The following is a 22,469-nucleotide window of genomic DNA, read 5'->3' on the forward strand; positions in this document are numbered from 1 at the left end:
GAATTTTCCATTACATGTTCTTTGAAAATATGCTATTTAAAAACAAAACAAAGCAAAACAATGCAGTACTTTCAAACTCAGAGAAGGCTTACACATTTTTCTTTTAAAAGCATCCAGACACTGAAGACATGAAGAAGACCGCAGAAGCTAACCTGCCCGTGTTCTCATTTCGTGGAGGTGCCGTGTTTCTATTACTACCTTGTTTGTCCACTGACCTCTGACTCACAGTTACAGAAAAGATCAACCAGTTCTCAAACGGGAAGGATCCAGGACTCTTTCCCAAAGCAAATACTTGGCTGCAGAGCTTTCGATGTTTAAAAAGCAATATAATAACCCAGAACGATAATCACAGAATAAGTGTACAACAGAAAGTGGTTTCTATAATCGCCGCTGTCTTACAGTCCAGGCTGGTGACTAGAAATCCTAATTGCAACGAGTTCTTTTCTTAATAATAGGTTACCTTCCTATAAAAGCAAGACGTCCATCTGCCCCAGGCAGATAAGTTTTGAAGCATTAATCCAGATAAAAATCTATCTAGCATTTTCTCTCTTTCTTTGAGTCTGTGAATTCTAGTGTGCCATAATGTGAGAATTCCAGCATATGACCATTCTGGCCTAGTATCTCATCGCGAGGCGCGTCATTATTTCATTTGTAATTCTTATGTTAATTATGTTCATAATTACTATAAACAGATGTGGCAGACATCCATGTGACCTTTTATTGAAGAATGCATTCCTCACTTATTCTACTTAATTTCTCATTTATGCGAAACTGAACTGCAGAAAAAAAAAAGAGCTTTCTAATTTTCTGATGTTTTATGTACATAAGTTAAAACAAGACCTACCTCCCGTGCCATCTTCATTTCAAAATGTTAGAATATTCTTAACATTTAATCAGCGTCACAGCCCATTTTTAAACTGCACTGAGCCCCACTGCTCCTCACTAAATCGTAGCTCTGGATGTCAGACAAAGGCTGGCACCCGTCTCTGAGTTGTTTGTCTTTTTTTTTTTTTTTTTTAATATCAAAGGTTAATGCAGCAGGATTGTGCTTCAAAACCAAGTGCCCAGCAGCTACGTAGCGATTTATTCACTCATAACTCAGCCATCACCCTCTTTACATAAAACACGTTTACAATAAAATCAGTATGGATTTCATTAGCTGAAAACCTCCTCGAATTTCATTTCTTTGGCCCTAATCTATAATTAGTGTGGACAGACAGGTGCAAACCCTCCTCTTCCACAGATGGCTGCTGGAAATGGTGCAAAGTAGCTCCTTCTGTTTAAACAACACAGAGATAACCTGCTCTGGCTTATCACTCACAATTACCTCCATTAAACTGAGCTAACCTTGCTTGAATAAAATGCTCGCTGTTCTTTAAACACTATTTAGGAACTCATATTAACGGCTGTCGAGAAGTGAAGTTGGAAGGTATCTCTTCAGATGACAGCTTATGCTGGATAAAACATCCCCAGGAATAGTTCACGAGGGTCTCAGTTGATTTAACATTTGATAGTTACTTTGCATAAAGAGGGTTAACTATGATATTTTTAAAAGGCATTTGAGTGACAAAAGTGGGAGGAAACATTTTCCGGAGGTTTAGAAGTATGAAAGGTTTATTTTTTTTCTTACAGATTTTAACTTCTTATTAAAGTATATAACTTAAGATGCTGGATTCTTTTCAAGAGCTATTTACATGAACCTAACTGTATGTATTTAACTTCTTACAGATTATTCCGAAAGTTGCATGAGCTCATCATTCTAAGGCCCATTTGAACAATTAACTGAATGCAAGCACATGGTGAGAAATAACTCCACTCCGCGCAGTAAATAACCTCTATAAAGCGAGAGACTACCTCCCACTCCTATCAATAAAGGCCATGGGACACTATGTGATAAGGACTATATAAAACAAAGAGCTTGCAAATGCCCAAACAGCAGCAAAGAGGCATTTTTCTCACTGCACTCCTGTGACTTACGGTAACAGACTCCAGTAAGACGCAACTGGCTCGTTTTTTTCACATGCAAATCCTGCAGGTGCCAGTTCTGCAGACTGCTTTCCTGGGAAGGCTGTGCGGCCTGCCTGGACCCTCAGTGAAGAAGGCTTTGCATTCAGCGCCTGTCAGCTGATGCTCATATCAAAGCCGCGAGAAACAGGATCTGACAGCCAGGAATGCCCTCCACTGACAGCCACTGACCGGTGCTCCTATGGCACCCACTGCTTTCTCGCGGTCCCTTTTCACTGTGCAGGGGGAGACAGTGTTTTGTGGTGTTTTGGCTAAGATTCTATTTTACAATAAAATCAATAAGAATGGCACTCTACATCGGTGTGGTTCTTTGCAAATTCTGAAGTGCTCTTTTATCTGCAAATATTTAGACTAACATTCTCCCCGAGACAACTTATCATCAAATACCAGCATCAAGGGCAATATTTCACTTTACTTTAGAAAGAGAACACTGTAAAAATGTTAAAAAGCTGCTGTCCTGTAGCTGCAACACACACTGCCCTACTACTTCCAGCAACTTGCAATTCACAGTACAGTTTCCATTGTATTGCAAGCAGAATGCTTCTTATTAGAAAGGTCCTTCAAGGATCATTTAAAAAATCAAATTATTAGCAGGTATTAGTGGGTCACAGATTATTTTAAGTATGAACCCGAACACTGGAGAAACTCCATATTCACATTCTCCCACCCAGTATTTAGCTTTTCAAAGAAAGTGACTGCTGTCTAAATGGTTTACAATAACATCAATGCTTAAACAAAGACTTTTAAGTTTTTCTCTGGGTATAATCTTACAGTCACTTTTCATGCACTCAGAATAAGCCCGATTCCTCTGTTATTTGGTTGGAATTTTTGTCCTTTGAAAGAATAAGCCAAGGAAATACCACATGCTAAATACAGTACAGGGAAAGCAAAGATAGACCTCAACTTCCTCAGCATCCATCTCAGCTGCAAAAACAGCCTGGGTCGAACTGAGATTCCACGATTAATATTGGGTAAGGCTATATTAATATTGGGTAAGGCTATCAGAGCTCCTTAAAAAACAACAATCCGTAAAAGAAAGGAAGGGGAAAAAAAAATCAGACAGCCTTATCGGTGTTACCTGACAGCCCCCATGACGTGAAAACTAGACCCCATTTTAAAGCTGAAGAAGGGGGAGATCCATAGCACTGGGAATGTGCTTGTTTGCACACAGCCCGGCTGACGCAGACACCCAGGTTGGGGCTCGGCCGCCCTAAGAAACAATGGTGTCTGTCAACCTTTTCTAAGCGACGGCGTGACAGGAGACACTGGGCACCGCAGACCACTCACATGGTCAAGGCAAAAACGCTGCAGTCAACTGAAAGGAGGCCCCCAACACTAACAAACCATTTATCAGCAGAGAAGCCAGGCAATTTGTATTCTAGGGAGGGCGGACTCGCTGGGCACAGACCCAGCTCCACTGGTCCCCTGGAAAGGGAGGGGTAGGATCATGAGAGCCACTGCGCGCACTTAAAAACCTTACAGATGTTTTAAAGGAGACTCGGAGGGGAAAACCCTGTAAAACAGATTTCGGTTCACACAGCAGGTAGGAAGAAAACGCTTCGGTCAGCAACCCGACCTTTATCAGGGGATAAATCAATTTGCAGCAGCTGTGGACAGCCATTTATACGCAGGCCCTGGGCAGGTTAATTAGGGGAAGTTAAAAATGCAAGGCGGCTGCGAGGTGCGCGACGCACCTGAAGCTGGTGGGGCGGCCCCGCGGCTCCCCTGGTCCCCCGTGCGCTCCGCACCCCGGGCACCGCGCGGCCAGGCCCCCTCCCCGGGGGCGCGGGCTCCTCCAAAGGCGCATCGTGCGGATTCCCTCCCCAGGCAGCCGCCAGGCTGGGGTCTGAAGACGAGCTGTGCGCGAAGGATTTCTCCGCGATGCTCTGTGCCGGTAATAAGGCGACCAAGGGCTGCAGGGCTCCCCAGCCAGACCCTCCAAACCGAAAGGCGCGGGGGCTGGGCAGGTAATTTTAGCAACAATCTCGATTCACATCCTACTTCCCACAACCACAGCACTCAAACTTTTCCAAGGGTTCACCGCCCTTTCCAAAAAATAAAAATAAAAAAATTTAAAATAAAAAAAATTTTTTTAAAAATAAAATTAATTTAGGCGCCAGGTGCCGAGATAACCCTATTTGATTAAGGCGCCCCGCCAGCCATGGGTGCGCCCTGGAGAGGGGTCTGGGTGCGCGAACCACCGCGGTCCTTTCGGGTTCGCGGTGAGAGCGGTGGGCGGCGGGGCCCCGCGCGCTCCTCCACGGGCTCAGGGGCTTAACCAGGCCGGTTTCTGGAAATCAAAACATAAATACATAAAAATTCCCTGGACGCGGCTGCCCATCTGGGCTCTCCGGGACCGGAGCTGCAGAACACGGGGCTCTGCTCCCGGCCCGAGCGAGGTGGGCACCGCCTCGGGGTCAGGCCGGGGACACCCCGGGCCAGGGCGCGGGGTCCGAGCGCGCAGAGGCGGCGCCAGGAGCGACGCTGCCCGCGGAGCCCGCCCGCGAGGGGCGCTCGGGTCCCGGCCGCCCGCCGCCCGCCCGCCGCGGGGCTGAGCCGCCCAGATGCCCGGAGGTCACGGGGCAAAGATCCCAGACGGGCGCGGGCGCGAAAAAGCCGCCCGGAGGGCCCGGCCCCGGGCGCAGCCGGGTCTCAAAGTTAAGACTTCGCTCTGCTGCTCCTGGAGCTAAGTTTCCCACCATCTAAACTATTATTGCCCTTCCTAATAATAATAATAATAATAATAAAATAATAATAAAAATTTTAAAACCCACGCTGCGGGTGTAGGACCACCTGCCAAAACGCACCGTGGGCGCCCTGACCGGTTGTTTTGTCCGGATGGCGGGGGTGGGGATGGGAAGGGTTCCACGATCATCCTCCCGCGCACATTTCGTGCCCACGGAGAGGAAAGAGAAATGATCTTTTAAAGGCGGTGCGGGGGATCTGAGCGTGGAAAGCATCCTCGGCTGGCCCGTGAAGTTCAGGGTCATTGGAGACCGAAGGCACCAGCGGCGTCCCTGAGCCCCGCCGCGCAGTCCCACCCTAGTCGGGCGACAGGTCCAGCCTGAGGCTCCCGGCCCAACGCGCCCGGTGACGACGCCGGCCGGGGACCAGCGGCCGTGCGGCCAGGGGCCCGTCCCCGCGCCCGCCCGCCCCCCGCGGCACTTACGCTGCGCAGGGCCGGAGAGTCCCACCATCCGCCACGGGCTCCCAGATGCAAATGCAACTTCCCGTCCCCTCCGTCTCGGCCAGCGGCCGGGCGAGGGCGCGGCGCCGCTTCCCCGCGAGGCCGGAGTCCGCGCGGCCACTCGCCCACGCGCGCTCGCAGGAGGCCGCGGAGTCCCGCCGCCCAGCGCCCGCGGCCGCCGGCTACTGCGCAGAGCGAGCTGCGGAGCCAGGAGCCCGGGGTCTGGCCGTCAGCCAACGGCAGCCTCCACGCACAACCCCGACTCGCGGAGCGCGCGCCCGCGCCGCCCCCTCCCTCCCTCCCTCCCTCCGCGCCCCCGTGGCGGCCGCGGCGCAGGCGGCGGTGCCGTGGGGCGCGGGTGCGCCCGTCTCGCCCCCGCGCTCTCTCCCGACGCTGCAGGCGGCCGGCCGGTCGCCGGGGCGCGCGGGGAGCGCCCACCCCAGGCCGGCTCCGCGCGCGCCCGCGCCCGGGGCGCAGACACCGCACCCGAGGGAGGCGGCGGCGCGGCCGCTACCAGGTGCGGGGGGGAGGGCTCCCCGCGGGGCGCGCGGAGGTGGAGGTTGGAGACATCTGTGTCGCGCGGGGGTCACGGAGGTCAAGTATATGTTAACAATGGGCAGTCGGGGCGCGCGGGGCGAGCGGGCTGGGGCGCGGCGGCCTCCCCCGCGCCGGGCCTCGGCCTCGCTCTCCGGGGCGGGCGGGCTCCCCAAAGATGCCTCACCAGGCCCCCTGCCCAGGGGCGGCCCGAGCGCCCCGCGGTAACCCGAGACGCCCGCGGTCCCCGGCCATCTGGAGTGCGCCCGGCCGCCGGCCTGCGTCGCGGGCTGGAGAGGCCGCTCTGCGAGAAACCGAGGCCTCTCGGATCCCTCCCTAATCCCCTTCTGTTAGCTGATTTACAGGCGGGCTGTTTGCTTTCGCATTAGATAATAGCCTCGGAGAACACAGTTATTTTTTCCTTTGTTTTTCTACGCCTCGCACCCTGTGCCATGAAGAGGGACCTCGCCTGTCTCACGCTTTTTGGTTGGATGTGTTCCCTTCCCCCACACGCTCATATCAATTCTTCAGAAGAGGGGGGAGTCCCAGAGGACAAGATAGGGTGAAAGAATTCCAGACATTTCCAGAGTAAATAATCCCTCAGTGAACAGGGCTGATCATTTGTTTATACACAGTTTCTTTTTTTTTTTAAAGTGCTTAAATAATGAAAATATTAACATGTAGGCCAAATATGATCAGATAATAGCTTGCAATAAGTAAAATGAAATCTTTTCAAAATTCTGGAACCCTGCCACCGCTGCAAGTGTTACTATATTTAGTTCAACAATTTGAAATCCTGCTCTAGACCATGTTTCTCCCCTCCCCCCCCCAACTGGCCTAAATAAATGCAAAATGTCCTGTGTGCTGTTTCTCAGTCTCATCTTTACCAAGGAAAAAATGCATGAAACAGAGTCAGAGTCGGCCTTATGCAGTGGGAACTGCTGAGACATTCGTGGATTTTAATTTTAAAAATGGCTCTTCAAATATTTAAGAGTGAGTAATATCCCTTCCCCCATCCTTTTAAACCCTGCTGGAGCTTCCAGCTCTGAAGTCTTTTCATACTCCACTAATTTTTAGCAGTTCATTTCCAGAAAATACTCATTGTACATTCCTCCCTCTCCTTGGGACATTTGACTAATGAATTATAATGGATTAATGAATTGTAATGTTAAGTCTTGGTATTTGGTATTATGATGCAGTTCATTTGAATCTCAAATTTTATCAAGCTGTACGTTCTATTGTAGTTTCTGCATGTACAGTTCATTTTTTCTATCCTTGCAAATCTTAGTATTAATAATCTTCCAATATAAAATTTTATGGACACTACTATACCCCCATTGCGGAGGAAATTGTGCCAAAGCACCTTGCTTATATTTCTTAAGAGAAAAATATTTTTGTATTGTATTATCCTATTGCTTGTATTATTTTTTTCTTTCCCCCAGATTGAAAACCAATCATTTGGATTCTGGAACTACACATTTATCCTTACCTAAAATTAATAAAATGATATCTGAATCACGAATGATTCTTTTGAAATAGTGTTACTTCTAAAGTCAACAAATTTTAGGATGTAATAAACAGAGAGAAACAAAATATACATATCCTGCCATATCTTTCTTCTTCCTGTAAATTGTGCCAATGAAATTATATCAGAAACATTAAACTTCAAAATCAATGGAAAGTAACTTTCAGGAAATCAAAACAGTTTAACGCTTTCAGGCTATATTCACAGCAAGACTTCCATTTAAATGATATTTTACAAGATTCTACAAATCTTACAGGATCTTCCCTTTGCCAGTCATACTTGTGGAAAAATAGTAATCATTGTTCTAGGAACACTTTGCTTTTTAGAAATATGGCAGTGCTTGCTACTCAATTTGACTGCACGTCAGATAGAAGACATCACTAAATCTGAGACTTAGAGAGAGACATCGATTTGCTGTTCCACTCGTTTATGCATCATGGTTGATTCCTGCATGTGCCCAGACTGGGATCAAACCCACAACCTTGGCCTATCAGGGTGACGCTCTAACCAACTGAGCCACCCAGCAGGGATGAGACTTGAATTTTTTAATTTCGCTAACAGCAGCTGAAGGACACACGTCCTGAGCTAATGTAAATGACGCAAGGTATTCCTTAATCCCACTTTCCACTCCCTTTAAAGGCCTGTGTTCTACAAAACAGAGAATACAGTTTTCTGTAGGGCATTTTCTTATATTATGTCCTAACTTCTTTATACAACTAAAACTATGGACCAACTGAAGTGTAAGGTGAATCTTGAACTGCAAAATCTAGGAAAATAGGACATTAAATGGAAAGGGAGGAGCGCGTTGATATGTGTTGTGGGAGGGTGTGAGTTACCTGAAAACAGCACAAGTCCGCAAAAGATTTGGTTATTACAGCCTCGGGGTGGGGACTACAAACCATATAACATTCATAACACAATAAGCTATTAATCGATACATTTTATAAAACCAATCTAAGGAGGCAGGGATCAGTATTAAGTTTTTTTATCTGCCACTCACAAGAGCGATTAGGTTTCTGTAGTTTCAAGACTATGTAGTTTGCTGAGCCAAAAAAGTAATAATAATCTTAAAAATAAATTTAAAAAAGAGATTGATTAGAAAAAAATAGGCACCTACCTACTTACCCTAATGAAACACCATTAAATTGAAAAATAAAATAATACGATGATAAACTTTAATAAACCCTTGCTAGCAGTTTTCTTTTTCTCACAAGTTAGATTTTTTTCCTCAAATCATTAAATTTTTCATTATTATGAAGGTACCAGGGCCTTTCAACTTACAGGTTTAGTTATTCAGCAATGCTACCTAAGGATGCTATTTGTTTTCCCTTAAGCCAGTTAAAAAAGCAGAGAGCTTTCAATACAAATTTTAGATGAGTGTTATTACTTACCTCTTTGGAGAAGTGGGATGGACGTCTTACAAAGTGAATCTCTATACAAAATATTAACAAGCACTTAACTAGCACTTTTAAAATTCCTTCTTTTAGATCTTAAAGTTTAAATGACCCCCAAGCTCTGACTTTCTATACCTTGAAAAAGTTCTCCTGTTCACCTAGGTTGATGAAAACCCTTAATCACCTGGTTACTTATTTTTAACAACAACAACAGATTATTTATTGTATTTGTGAAAAAATAGGGGATGGAAAACAAGAAGAATGGCAAACAACAATTATGTTTTCATAAATTGAGAACATACCCACTATTTGCAATTTCTCTCCCTTTTGCTGTGCAATTTTATGTGGTTTACTTTTAGAGCTTTGCAAGGACAAGTTTTATTTCAAATCTTTGCAGTTTTGTTATTTAACTTGCTCAAGGATTCGTCTTAGGACACAGACAACAAGTAAAAGAATAAATTTCAGAGGTCTTTTCATTTTACCCTATAGTACTTAAGCCACGTAAATTTAATACACAGGGTATGGTATACATACGTTAGCTCTTAGGAGACTTTTAAAACAAGATAATAAACAGATTTTTAATGAAAAATCTATAAGTTAAAGTAAAAATGGCCCTCATTATCTCTTCAAATAAGTTGGTCAGTTTGGTATAAATTTAGCTTTAAGCCTGCAGACAATGAGTGATTTTTATTTATGATCCCTATGTGTTCAGATAATCCCTATGTCTTTCCCTGTAGGACTTTAAAACCAGTCTACATCCAAAAAGCCAAAGTCGCAAAATTCCGATTACTTATTTAATTTGCAAAAGGAATTTTTAAAGTTTGGAATGTTTTCCAAAATAATTCATATTAATGTTTCTCCAAATAATGACTTTTACTTTTTAAATATTTACATATTTGTATTTGTCAGATTTTAACACATTAAGCTCTATAGGAATGCATTTATTGAACACTATAAAGCACACACATGACTGCCTGCCACACATATGAAAGTGTTTTTATATGCACAACTATCTGTAATCTAGAAATTATCTCATGTGATGGTTTATAGCTAATCCATGAAAAATAATGATGCCAAATAAAAATAGTATTCACATGTTTCTAATTTAAATTGAGTATTTCCCACCTCCACTTTTGAAACTTGATTTTTTTAAATACTATAAATCAGAATAAAATCATGTAGCACCCCTCCCTCCCTGGAATTGTACGTTTTCATTTTTCGTCGAATGTGCCCAGAGGTTATTTTTCCTTCTTCACTGGATTTTTTTATTGGCAGTTATTCGGTCTATATAATTCTCAGCTAGGTGCATATTACCGTGGGGCAGGAGTCTTTGTTGTGCTCACTGATCGCGCTCGGTGCACATTAGCTGCTCAATAAATGTTTGTCGAGTGGTGAATGAATCAGATTAAGATGCTACATGAGTTACTTGTCCTGTCTCATCTACATAAATCTAAACACCGCCGACTTGACTTCTTTTTAACCAAATTATTAAGAAGCCTATGATTTTAACACTGCCGGTATTTTCAATGAAGAAAATGTGGGCAACCAAAGAAAAGAGTCTCCTGTGTTGGAATAAACACAATAACAAAACCCACGGGCGCAACCGGGACCCCTTGTAGTGACTGTGCCGCCGTCTAAACGAGGCCCTACTTCCCCCCTCAAGCTACTGTTTCTAATACTGGAGGAGGGTTTCCATTTTTCTGAACAATAGGTTTTAATTAAGAAGATTTATTAAAGACAGTTTTCATGCCTGTGATTACATTCCCAGTTCCAGAGGCATCTGCATTTCAAAACACACCACAGAGTTTCATAAATACCCCACAGCTCCCTCGGAGCTTTGGTCCTTCAGCTTCCTCCGGCCCCTTCCCGGCGTCACCCGCTCGGGTGCTCCGTGTCCCGCACCAGCCAGCATCCCGCATCTCTTCACACAGGTATGGTGTTAGAAGGCGGCCCCGCAGCCTCCCTGTTCCCTGTGAGCCGAGACTTTTGAAAGGAACGAAGACAAGCTGGGCTCAGGGGCAGTGTCAGGAGAGTCCCGCTGGCGCAGGGGCCCGCAGGGCAGGGGAACCGGGCTGGGTCCGCCTCAGTTTACACCGTTGTTACCTTAATAGAGTGGGAAATGCAGTTACATGGTGGAATCTGATAGGGCCCAATGAGAGCTCTTTTTGTCTCTGTTAATACAGTTTTACATTGTTAGTTTTTGAAATGAAGTTTAGGCAGAAAGTTATGTGAAGATAGGAGCAGTTTTAGTCCCTATCTTTAGATGCACCTCGTGAGTGACAGTAAATTGTCAATGAGACCTTGTGTTTTGTATAAAATTGTAAGCCACTGTGTTATTAAGCTTGATCAAGGTGCAAGGAACAGAAACACCCTGAGGTCATTTCATGTAGCTCAGGACGGTTCACTGTAACGATAGAGGGGACACGCGGAAGGCAGGCGACCGTCAGTGTGCACGCAAGCCTTACCCGAGAGGAGACACCTGTACCTTTTGTGTACCTCTCGGGCAGCCTCCCCTAATGTCCCCCGGGCTCCCTGCCTCATGTGCCGGCCTTGCCAGGACCCTGTGCTCTCCATCCCTGGGCAACTGCTCCTTTCACCACCAACCAATTGCTTGGCCCTCCCTGCTCCAGGGGGGCACCGTTGTGATGAACTAGTCATGGTAACAGGCAGGGAGCGGAGGGAGGCCAGATGCTACAGGCGTGGCACTGGGGCTACAGCTCCACACTCCCTGGGGGCCCAGCAAAGGGAAGATGGACGCGTGCCCAGTAAAGCTGGGGGGACTCGTGAAGGTGCTTGCTGTCAATCACACCTGGGGACAGAGAGGGTTGGCCAGAATGGGCATGGCCACTGCAAGGGCTCAAAATTTGGGATATTTCATCCCCTGCACAAAGGAGTTCACGCTCTTGTGCTCTTACGACTCTTGGGACTTGTGTGACTCTGGGTTTGTGGGGCCCCCCTTGCGTTTGCCCACAGGGCCCACGGCCATGCGGGCCCCCCACACAATGGACTAATGGACTGGAACTGGCCCGATGGTGAACTGGACCCAGCTCCAACATGGAAAGGAAACTGTGGACGCTGGCTTTGTTTGTAGCTCTACTGAGTCCGCAGCTACGCTTCTTCCAGGGCTGGACTACGGGAAATGGGACTTTGGAAACCCAGGGGTGCAATTCCACAGAAATAAAGCTTCAACCACATCTCATCCATGGGGGCCTCCGGAAATGCTTGTTCCAGCGGTTCCCCAAGAACCCCGCTCCCACCGATAACAACAGATTCTGCTCATTCATTGCTTTAGATATTCTGTAATTTCTAATAACTTGTGGCTTCTGTTTAATCTCCTGTCTTTCAACTCCTGTTCTCCTGTTAACAAACACATACTCTTAAAAATGCAGGGGCAGAGAGACTGAAGGAATCCGTCAACCACCAACCATGCTTTGGAACAGATCGCTGTTGGCTGGAGGCTGGCTCAGGGTCCCATCTCTGGGGCAGCGACGTGAGGTCAGGGCGGCGAGGTCGTGTGGACACCGTTCCTCGGAAGGAAGGCCTTCGCAGAGTGTGCCAGACCCCTCTCTAGAGCAGCAATATCACACTAAGGGCTTGGGGGGAAATGGGGTTGTTGTAAGCTGACCAGATATTTGCCTGGGGTGCGAAAGGGGGAAAATGTTAATTAACATTGGCTTTTCATGATGAAATGAATGCTGTAGGCATCCTGACTATTCCCGAGAGGTGTTTTCAGTTTTCGTCCTGGCGTTCAGCATCAGCTCTGCAGAGGCAGGCCCGTCTAAAGAAAGCCCTCAGGCCTTGCCATCTGGGGGACCTGGATGAACTCCTCTCCTGCCCCTTGGGAGCTAGGTGGCCTTAAATTCCTCAACTTCCTTTAAGTCTCCACATGCTCACCTGCAAGGGCTTCCCTCTCGGGGTGTCTGTGTAGCACTCATTGCACGTCTCCCCAAAGTAGATGTGAGCGAGCGTGAAGGGTGGTGGATTTTTAAAATCATTTGCTGCTGCTGCTTTGGGAAGAGAGACCTCCGCCCTTTGCGCTTTGGCTCCCTTGCTCGGGAGGCAGGCCAAGAGCACAGCATCCTTCCCTCTGTCATCACGCGTCTTCCAGCACCTGACCACTTGCCCTGTCCCTGTTCCTACTATATTAAGAGCTGATTCTTTTCTATGTATCGGCCACAGCTATGATATTATTATTATTGTTGACTTTAAAATGGGAAACATAAAAGGCATAAATAGTATAGAAAAGTTATACATAGTTTATATGGTACATTTTAGTTATAATTTTCACTTTGTAAACCATTTTCTCCAAAACTTAATGGCACATACAACCTACATATCCTTGTGCTAACCGTTGGGGAAACAGTACTACTAACTGACCATTAGAGGAGGTAACATTGAGAGCTATATAATAGATTTACGATCACTCGGAATATAACAGGTTCTTAAAAAGAGGTATAAATGTGCTATCCACCTCTATACAGAAGCACCTGACATGAGATGAATTAAATGACTTTTTAAAATAAAGCTGTTTATATATTTATTTTATTTTATTTCTTTCTAAGAAACTTCTGTGGCAACAGGAAAATTTTCAGTTTGGGGGGTCCACCTCTCTGAAACCCACCCAATCTTTTTGCCCTATGTCTCTGCCTCACAGAATCTGACTTTTTTTTTTTTCCAGAAACCATCATTAATGTGTGTGAGGTTGAGTCATAGTTGGGGTTTAAATGGAGCTGCTCACCACAGTATTTTACATTTACGGCATATCCCGGAGGGCTGGGAGGTGATAAGGCTGGGTTAGGGGTCTCCTCCTCGTGGAGTATTGAAGAAGATAAATCTGACATAGTTTCTATACACTTAGAGCGCTGGCCTTCTTTTTTTTATCTTTAATTGTTTAGGTTTTGTTTTGTCAGCCACTACTTGTCAGGTATTACCAAAAGCTAATATTTGAAATTAGAGAATTACTCTAAAACACAAAATATCTCAAAGGCACACCACACAAGTTTAAGCCAATGGTCAGAGGGAAAGGTGCTCATTTAATTAAACCCCCGCAGTGTCAGTGATGTGCCGCAGGCTCGCTGCCCACCTTAAAAGCCGAGCATAACTCAACAGGCAGGGAAAGAACAGGCTTCATGGGCCCCAGGAGTCTGCTAAGGTGCCCCTGGTGCCCCTCGTCAGGACAGGCCTAGCTGCTTTTTGGAAATCCGCAAACTGCAGGAACAACCCTATCAAGCGTGAGTCATCACTCCGGCGACCAGAAACGGGACTTTCCCTGGGCAGTCTCCTCTAATTTCTTGCTGTTGTTCTTTTGAATCTTTTGAAATCATGCTTTTATGCAGAGAAAAAAAAAGCACTGATTATTTTAGTCTGTAAATGAGGCAGACTCTGCATGTATCCTGGAAAACTTTAGAAGCTGCCAGGCTAATAATCGGAAACTCAGCAACCTGATTTAGGTGATGGGGCCGAACAGAGCTGCTGGGCAGACTGAGGCTGACACAGACCTTAAAAGTTGAGCATAACCTGTATGAAAACAGTATATCTTAATTTGTACCAGGTACTGTGGTTGATCTTCACAACAAAATTTGAAGTCAGACAGTCACTGCAGTGTAATGACTGAGAGCAGAGACTTAGGTCTAGGCCACTTAGTTCTATTGATTGTGACCATGGATGGCAATTTAAAGCTCTGTGCCTTAGTTTCCTCATCTGTGCCATGGGGATAACCCCTCAAAATAGTTGTAGTGATTACAAGAGAGATACTTTTTAAAGTGCTTAGTGCTGAATCGGTACATGGTAAGCAATAAATACAAGACAGCTACTGTCATCCTTACTTAACAGATTAGGAACTGAGGTTCGGCGTATTTTCCTCACCTGCCCCGTTTCACATGGTGGTGAGAGAGCTGAGATTTGAACACAGTCTGACTCAAGAGACCTTGCACTTAACAACCTCGCTATTATCTTTATCACTATCACCCTCATTATTAGCTATAATTAATGGTCTCAGCCACAGGCCAAAGGAAATCCTTGCAGGCATACAATGCGGGGTGTGTTTACATGAACACACAGAATTATTTTTAGTCATAATCACACACAGGAAGAAAAACCACTGTAAGTATAAGGAAGTTTGGATACACATGTGTTAACAAAGATTAGCTGCCTCCTCACCCATATACCATGGAAATAGATTCAGGTCAAATAATTTATTAATTCACAAAAACCACTTAATTGAGTAGAACCACAATCCAACAACAACCACAACAGCTGGAGCCACAAAAACAGCTGCAAGTTTTAACTCAGAGCTCTTAAACCAGGACCCACTGACGTCTACAATAGTCTTTTTTTAAAAAGAAAACATATATAGATACACACACATATACACATATATATATGTGTGTTTTTATTGATTTCATAGAGAGGAAGGGAGAGGGAGAGAGAGAAACATCAATGATGAGAGCCAATGATTAGCTGCATCCTGCATGCCTCCTACTGGGGATGGAGCCCACAACCCTGGCCGGGAATTGAAGCTTGACCTCCTGGTTCATGGGTCAAGGCTCAACCACTGAACCTCGCCGGCCAGGCTACAATATTCTTGAATGGGCTTAATGTCTACAACACCTAGGATTTATGTACTATGGTTGGAGTGTGTAAGTTTCATGGTATTTTTCTACGGAGAGAGGCTATGATTGTCATAAGATCCTCAGAGGGGTATATGACATAAAAACATTTAAGAACCATTTAAATGGAGGCTTTCCATCCAGTCCAGTCACAGTGGTAATTCCCTAGGAAGCCTAGAGAGCAACTGGTGCACATGGGAAACCCCCAATCTCACCCCATTATTTTTTTTGCTTCCTGACTCTGATCATTCAAAAGAACAGAGGCATTTCATTTATAATAGAAGTACCCAACATGAGGCATGACATGTGATAAGCAATTAGCGAGTATTATTTGAATCTAGATTTAAATACAGTTAGGCTGTATGTAGTTCAGGACTTGGGCAACTATGGCCTGCACCTGTTTTTGTAAGTAAAGTTTTATTGGAACATAGCCATGCTCACGAGTTTACATTTAGTCTATACCCAATTTCCTGCTACAGGGGCAGAGGTGAGTAGTTGTGACAGAGCCTATGAGCCTCAAGGTCTAAAATATTTACTCTCTGACACTTTACAGAAAAAGCTTTTAGACCCTTTGAGTAGTTGAAAGAATCTTGATGCCATACTCATTCAAAAATAGGAAGTCACCCAAACAACTGGGCAGGACAGAGGGGTCCTGGGACTCTGAGAGCAGCTCTGAGACACAATAACTATTTGTTGCACTTTGTTGAATTAGAAAGTTGAGTTCCCATGAGCAGCATTGCATGTGGGAGTGGAGGCAGAAAGAATACTAGCAGACCCACAAACTGGGAAGTGTAGACTTTCTCCAGCTCCATCATCTGTGGTATTAGAGAGCCAGCCAGTGGGGATAAGAGAGGAGTGAGAGCCACCAGAAATTAGGATTTAGAGAATATTAGCCTGTCTGTACTCTAGTTACAGATCAATAAAGGCAACTTGACTAGCAATAGACAGAAAGCAGGTGTGACCAATAATTACTCCATTTGTTTTGCATTTACTGGATCTGGGAAGCTCTCCTTTCATTAACACATGGGGGAAGAGAAATGTGAACATGACCTATGGAAATCATTACAGAACAAGGCGAAGCTGCTTCTAGGGTCAGTGAGGTGCTATAATTGAACGTACCTTATAGCTGGCAGGAAATACTAAGACAAAGAGGAGGCTAATTCAGAAGGAACAGAGGCAGAGCAGACCTCTGAAAAGGGCCTACTGAAGGACCCTGGGGACATTTCAGGAAATGGTTTGGCATGAAAAGCAAGCTTTACATCTTATATAAATTGGTATCCATGGCAATTGATGCGGGATCCACTTTGTACAATCTCCGTTAATAACAGATTCGTTGGCTTTGTTGCCTCTGGCTACCTCTGTTTACTCCTCCCACAGTTCCTGGGGTAGGTGCTTCAGGCCCCCTGCCTTCCTTGTTTCTAGACATTCTTACCCCAAAGCCTGTGTAGGATTTCACTGGTTGACCACAGGCACCCCTCAAGTGGTTCCATATGCCAACCCTGACGGCACCACTTGCTCCCACTGATTCTGTACTCAGGGTTCCAAGCCTTCTCAGGCTTTTCACCTGGGTTCCTGTGGCTTTGCCCCCTTGGCTGCTCGTGGCCCAAATAGCCTTTCTTCCCCGTGTGGTTCTGATTCATAGCCCTGCTCGAAAGCAGATGCTCTGGCTCCTTCCACAGTGAATACTGCCAGTTCCGTAATGTTTTCTTGCTGCTTTTGGCCATAACTCTCAACTTCCCAAGGTCCAATTGTAAGTCACCATGTGGGACAGACCAAAGAGGAGGGATACGGTGGGTGAGGGAAGGGGATCTTGCGTACAACATGGGAAACAAAACTAGATTCATCAAGGCGTAAGTCCCATTTTTCTATCGTCAGTGTTCACATACTTTAGAAGTCGGTTGATTCACAGGAACACCTTTCCTGTGGGATGGGAAAACCATTCATCAGTGGAGACTGTGCTTTTCAGGAATTAAATTCAAGGGGACTACTTTGGGCCAATGTTCTGTCTTTGATCTTTGCTCCTGCATGTCTTCTGTTGACCCTCCGGATGAGAGGCAGTCTGCCATCCCCCTGCACGTCACCATTCAGTTGTCTCCAGCTGCCTCTGTGATGCAGACCATGTCATGTCCTTGGCTTTCCCTCAGATATGGACCAGTATATTATCAACATAGAATAATCTTTTTTTTTAAAACAAGACTGTACTACTTAAAAAAAAAGTTTCTATTGATTTCAGAGAGAGAAAGGGAGAGATAGATAGAAACATCAATGATGAGAGAGAGTCATTGATCGGCTGCCTCCTGCACACCCCCTACTCGGGATCGAGACCACAACCTGGGCATGTGCTCTGACCGGGAATTGAATTGTGACCTCCTGGTTCATAGGTCGGTCGACTCTCAACCACTGAGCCACGCCGGTCAGGCTAGAATAATCTTCTAATACACTTTTTCCCCTCCTGTCCCTTCCTCCATAGACAACTGCATCTTCTACGATGGAAACCCAGTGGATGGATCGGTAATATTAAAAAGTGCAGGTCAACTGGCCATGTTGACTAAAAAATAATAATACCCACTGACTTTTACTGGTGAAGCAAAGTGGAGTGAGAGGACAGGAGATCATCACTGAAAGCAACGAAGGGAGTGAAGACAGGCAGCAATGGTCGGCCTGCATGCTGTTGGTGCACCCTACCAACCTATATCTTTATACCACTTATTCTCGAGCATGGACAATGTTGCCTTTCAAGAGATGTTTGCATCGTCTGGAGACATTTTTATGTGCCACAACTTTGAGGGGCCATGTTACTGGCATCTAGTGGGTAGAGAGACTAGGGATGCTGCTAAACATCCTGCAGTGAAGTAAACAGCTCCCATTATAAAGAATTACCTGACCCAAAATGTTCACAGTGGTGAAGATGACATACCCTCTGCATCTACAGCTATTTACAGCCCTGATTAGGCCCTGAGAGGCTTTACTGCTAATGTCTTGGGGAGGGGGGTTCTCCCCATGAATTAGATCATTCATCACTCATCCCTCAAGCCCGAAACCAAAGTCAGTTCTCCAAAGCCAAAAGTAACTCATTTAACTTTTACGCGCCACAGTGTATCGGTGCTTTTCCTTCCCATTACTCCCTGGGGGCTGCAGTGGCTTCTTTTGTTTTCCTGGAGTCAGAAGTGCCTCCTCAGCAGGTGAAACTTAGACTCAAATTGAAAAGGAAAGAAAGAGACAAGGCATCGCAGATATGTCTGTATTATGCTTCTTGCTCTGCCCTGGCCCTGCCCGGCCCACCTTGTCTTCACCCCACCATGTCCCACAAAGCAGGCAGAACCTCCCTGAGGGTGGCTGGGAAAAGGGGGAACCTTTCAAAGGGACCGTGAGAGACATTTTGAGTGAGTCGCCCAGTCAGCTCAGATACAGAAGCTCACAGGCTCTGTGTTGTTTGGTAATAACGTGACTTTACGGCCTTGGAATTTGGAACACTGTGGTCAATATTTTACCTTTATCGTCTCAGTTCTTAATTGGCAGAGGCGATATCAAGGAGACTTAGATAAGACGTGCTATTTACAAATGAATAGTTCTCGTGATTATTTTTATGATATCTACAAATGGGCTGAATTTTTGGTTCTGACACAAGGAGGTGGGGTAGTAGGACATTTGCTTTCGGTAAATGAAGGTCCCTTGGATGAATCACTGTGTATTGATGGGTGGCTAACAGAATTATCAGGCCGCAGGTTCTGCCTATCCTCTGGCCAGGGCTCGCCGGTGCCATGACCCGGGGCAAGGTCCGCAGCCAGGACACACATCCCCTCTGGAATTTGATTTTCCTTTATTTATTTGTCTGCATCTAAGAATTTCCTGTTTTCATAATTATAATAATGATGCTGTAGAGCCGACACCTTACATGCGTGCATTTTAGCTTAAATTTTTTATAAAATGTACTGATTGATTAGAGAGAGAGCGAGATAGAAGGAGAGGGAAACATCGATTTGCTGCTCCACTTATTGATGCATCTTTGGTTGATTCTCGTATGTGCCCTGACCAGGGATTGAACCCACAGCCTTGGTGTATCCAGATGATGCTCTAACCAATTAGCTACCCAGCCAGGGCAATTTTTTGTTGTTGTTGTTTCAACTTGAGAAGAAAGAAAGTAATTCTGACCTAATGACAAACTTTTTAGAGAGTCATAGGCCCCAGGACACATCCTATCACGGCCCCATCTCTCCCACGCAAACCTCATTCGGCCTCCTCAGCGCCTCCCAGCCGGGTGTTAGGTGGCTAGTTGTGTTAACACCTAACATTTATCAAATAAATGAAATCAATCTCTATACTGGCAGAAAAAAAATGCAATTAATTTACATCTATGGACTCTCTGCAGTTTATGATCATCACTTTGTTTTTACTGATGAAGGTAAATCTATTCTCTGTTGATCATTAAGAACTGAAATGACGCTGTGTCATATTATGGAAGTGATATTAGATGGGGAGACAAAAAATATATCCCTGCTTGGCTGCTATGTAGCACTGTGACTTCACACAAGCCTTTGTTTCCTTATCTGTAAAGTGAGGGCGATGGCCTAAAAAACTTCTACGGTGCTTTTCAGATCCAAAATGTAAAATTCTATGACTTTAAACTATAGATGAAATATTTATAACGGCAGATATTTATAAGCATGGCCTTTTGAGTAGAAGAAAAATCTTGACAAGCCCTCAATTATGCAATATCTCTACTTCGCAGACCAAAAAAAAATCCAAATATTGAGATAATCTGTTTCACCTGAATGTTCATCCGTTTCTGTCTCCTCAGCCTGCTCTCAGCCCACACTGTTTCTGACATAGTTTGAAGCTATTTGCCGTGTCTCTACCAATGAAAATTTACAGGGGAGAGCGCTTTCTAGACTGTACCCATTACAATTATAAAATTAAAAGTATTCTGCTGTATAAAAGGGGGAAAAAATAATGTGAGCTTTACATGAGAAACTTCAAAGTCCAATGGAGGGCAAGATGCGGTTCCATTTGTTTAAAACTACTTAACTTTTTAGGTCCAAGGAGTGATATGAATACCAAAAAAAAAAAGATTTAAGATTTTTGGGAGGAAGAGAAACTTTTGATGGTTGGCCTAATAAAATAAAACTACACATTAGTAAAACTGAATTCAAAGATGATTCCAACACAGATGAGCCTTCGAGCTGGACCCCGTCCAACCCCGACGGCTGTGCACACTGTAACCACCATGTGTTATCTGCAAACCAGATCGTTTCTGTGGGAAAGACCAGCCAGCTCTCTTGGCCAAGCTGCCGCCATAAAATCCACTAGCGATATGGTTTTTCGTGTTTTTAAGGATATTATACTCCGATGCACAGTATACATTTGGTCTCCAACTGTCCAGAGTGCTGTCACAAAGGACTGGTGGACGAAAGCTTTAGCAGAATTAGGTTAGACATTGCCAAGTGGTTTTGTGTCGCTGGAAACCGTTGCTCTGCAATGCAAACGGCTGTTGTTGTTTTTTAACTTCTGAATCTTAGGCAAAAGAATACAATGTGCAATTAAACACTCTCATTAGGAATAATTTGCCTTTAACAATTTACATGCATCGGCTGTCTTTTGATATCATCTGTGAAAAGCAAAAGCATCCTGGGATCTCTAGAAAAACGGGAAACCTAAATGTCAGAACTGCATTTTTACACTTGGCTGGAAAACTCCCTGCCTCGCGTCAAACACCTATGATCCGAAGCCTGGTATTTGCTTTGGAGACGCGCAAAGAGTTAACGCAGCTTGTCTGGCATCAGATATCAGTATAATGGGCTTTTACTGATGTAATTAAAATTTGCTTATAATTAATACAGATGAATTAGTTTCTGCACAATAATAGTTAGGAGATTAACAAAGGCCACATTTTGGCAAGGAGACTACATTCTTTTCCAAGCGCGCTGGGACCCTGTCCAATGAATGTCTGTCCAACCCGGCTGATTCTTGGGAGATGCCATATGGCACCGCGATGCATTCTGAGATTTTTTTTTTTCTTTTTTCTAAAAGGCAGCCATATGACACAACTGATCTTTAAAACGTTGTCAGAAGGTATTACCTGGGTAGGCTTCGAGCTGCTTTCCAAAAACTTAGCAGGCACGGGGGCTATTAATTATGAGCAAAAGAAAAGTGGGCGCACACCCTGGAAACTTGGCACCCTCTGCTCGCTGATCACAGCTGATCATCTCCCAGCCTGGGCTTCCTCCCTCCCTTTCTTTAAACTTCCCAGAGTAAAAAATACATATATACGCTCTGCTTTAAAACACGGGTGCAGCTATTTCATTACAAAATGCCTGTGCACTTGACTCCAACATGCACTTATTTCGCCACCTGAACTGTCACCATGTTCACTGATTTTTTTAAAAAATAAGAATGAAAACACATGTTATTTACAACTAAATCTTCAAAACAATGTTTACGATCCTGTTATCAAACGGAAAAGAGTTTTCTAGTCGTGGCCGTAGCTGGCTTCCAGCTGACCTGTCCCCTCGGTGCTCCCTTTTGGGTGGCGGAGAGCGTAAAGAGCTCTAGTATTTTCTTTCTGGTTTCTTCGGGAAAGTCATTTGTGCAGGGGGAACGTTTGTTTTAAATTTTCCATCTTCATACGTGTGCTTAGGACAAGTTGGTTGCATTCATTTCCATTTATAAACACCCTACTGAAATTTGCAGAATTTCAAAGAAAAAAAAAGGGAGGACTAGAAAAGAACCTGATGAAGTCGGCGGCTGCCTTGCAGGCAGGTCAGGGGGAGCCGCCCCTGGACTCGGTGCTCCCCGCCCGCCCGAGGCCGCTCCGTGTCTGTCCGCTGCTGTTTACCGGCGCCCCCATTTGGACCTCAGACTCAAGGTGGAAAATCCAGCTCCCACCCACGTGCAGCTCCCACGGGCTTTCGTTTCTCTCCTAATGGCAACTCCACCCGCTACGCAAATCAGTTCGAAACCCTCACAGTTGCCCTTGACCTTTCTCTTTCCCTCTTCCCCCATCCGACCCCCCAGCAAGTCCCGTGAGCTCTACCTTCAAAACATATCCTAAGTTCCCGTATTTCTTGCTATATCCACAGCTAGGAGCCTCGTGCGAGGCTCCATCATCTTCCCCGTTACTGTGACAGCCTCCAGTTTCCCTGCTTCCACCCCTTGCTGCCCACAGTCTGTTTCCATGACAGCAGCCCTGTCATCTGGTC

At 45.3% G+C, this 22,469-nt stretch overlaps 1 protein-coding gene and 1 long non-coding RNA gene across 2 annotated transcripts in view; one reads left to right on the forward strand and one right to left on the reverse strand.

Annotated features, from left to right (window-relative positions):
* The window catches only part of RUNX1T1 (RUNX1 partner transcriptional co-repressor 1), a 122,241-nt gene extending 116,902 nt beyond the window's left edge, over positions 1 to 5,339 (reverse strand). Inside the window, exon 1 of the mRNA XM_087825266.1 lies at positions 5,195 to 5,339. Within this exon, the coding sequence (XP_087681392.1) occupies positions 5,195 to 5,222 (28 nt within the window). The 5' untranslated portion in view covers positions 5,223 to 5,339. The remainder of the gene's footprint in view (positions 1 to 5,194) is intronic.
* A 1,238-nt stretch (positions 5,340 to 6,577) lies between these two features.
* Positions 6,578 to 7,268, forward strand: LOC107534123 (uncharacterized). Its single transcript, XR_001602935.2, has 2 exons — positions 6,578 to 6,739; positions 7,189 to 7,268. It is a non-coding gene; the product is annotated as an uncharacterized LOC107534123 (long non-coding RNA).
* Positions 7,269 to 22,469: the final 15,201 nt, after the last annotated feature.

This window comes from Miniopterus natalensis, chromosome 16, assembly GCF_054644295.1.
Source record: "Miniopterus natalensis isolate mMinNat1 chromosome 16, mMinNat1.hap1, whole genome shotgun sequence".
Taxonomy (NCBI): Eukaryota; Metazoa; Chordata; class Mammalia; order Chiroptera; family Miniopteridae; genus Miniopterus; species Miniopterus natalensis.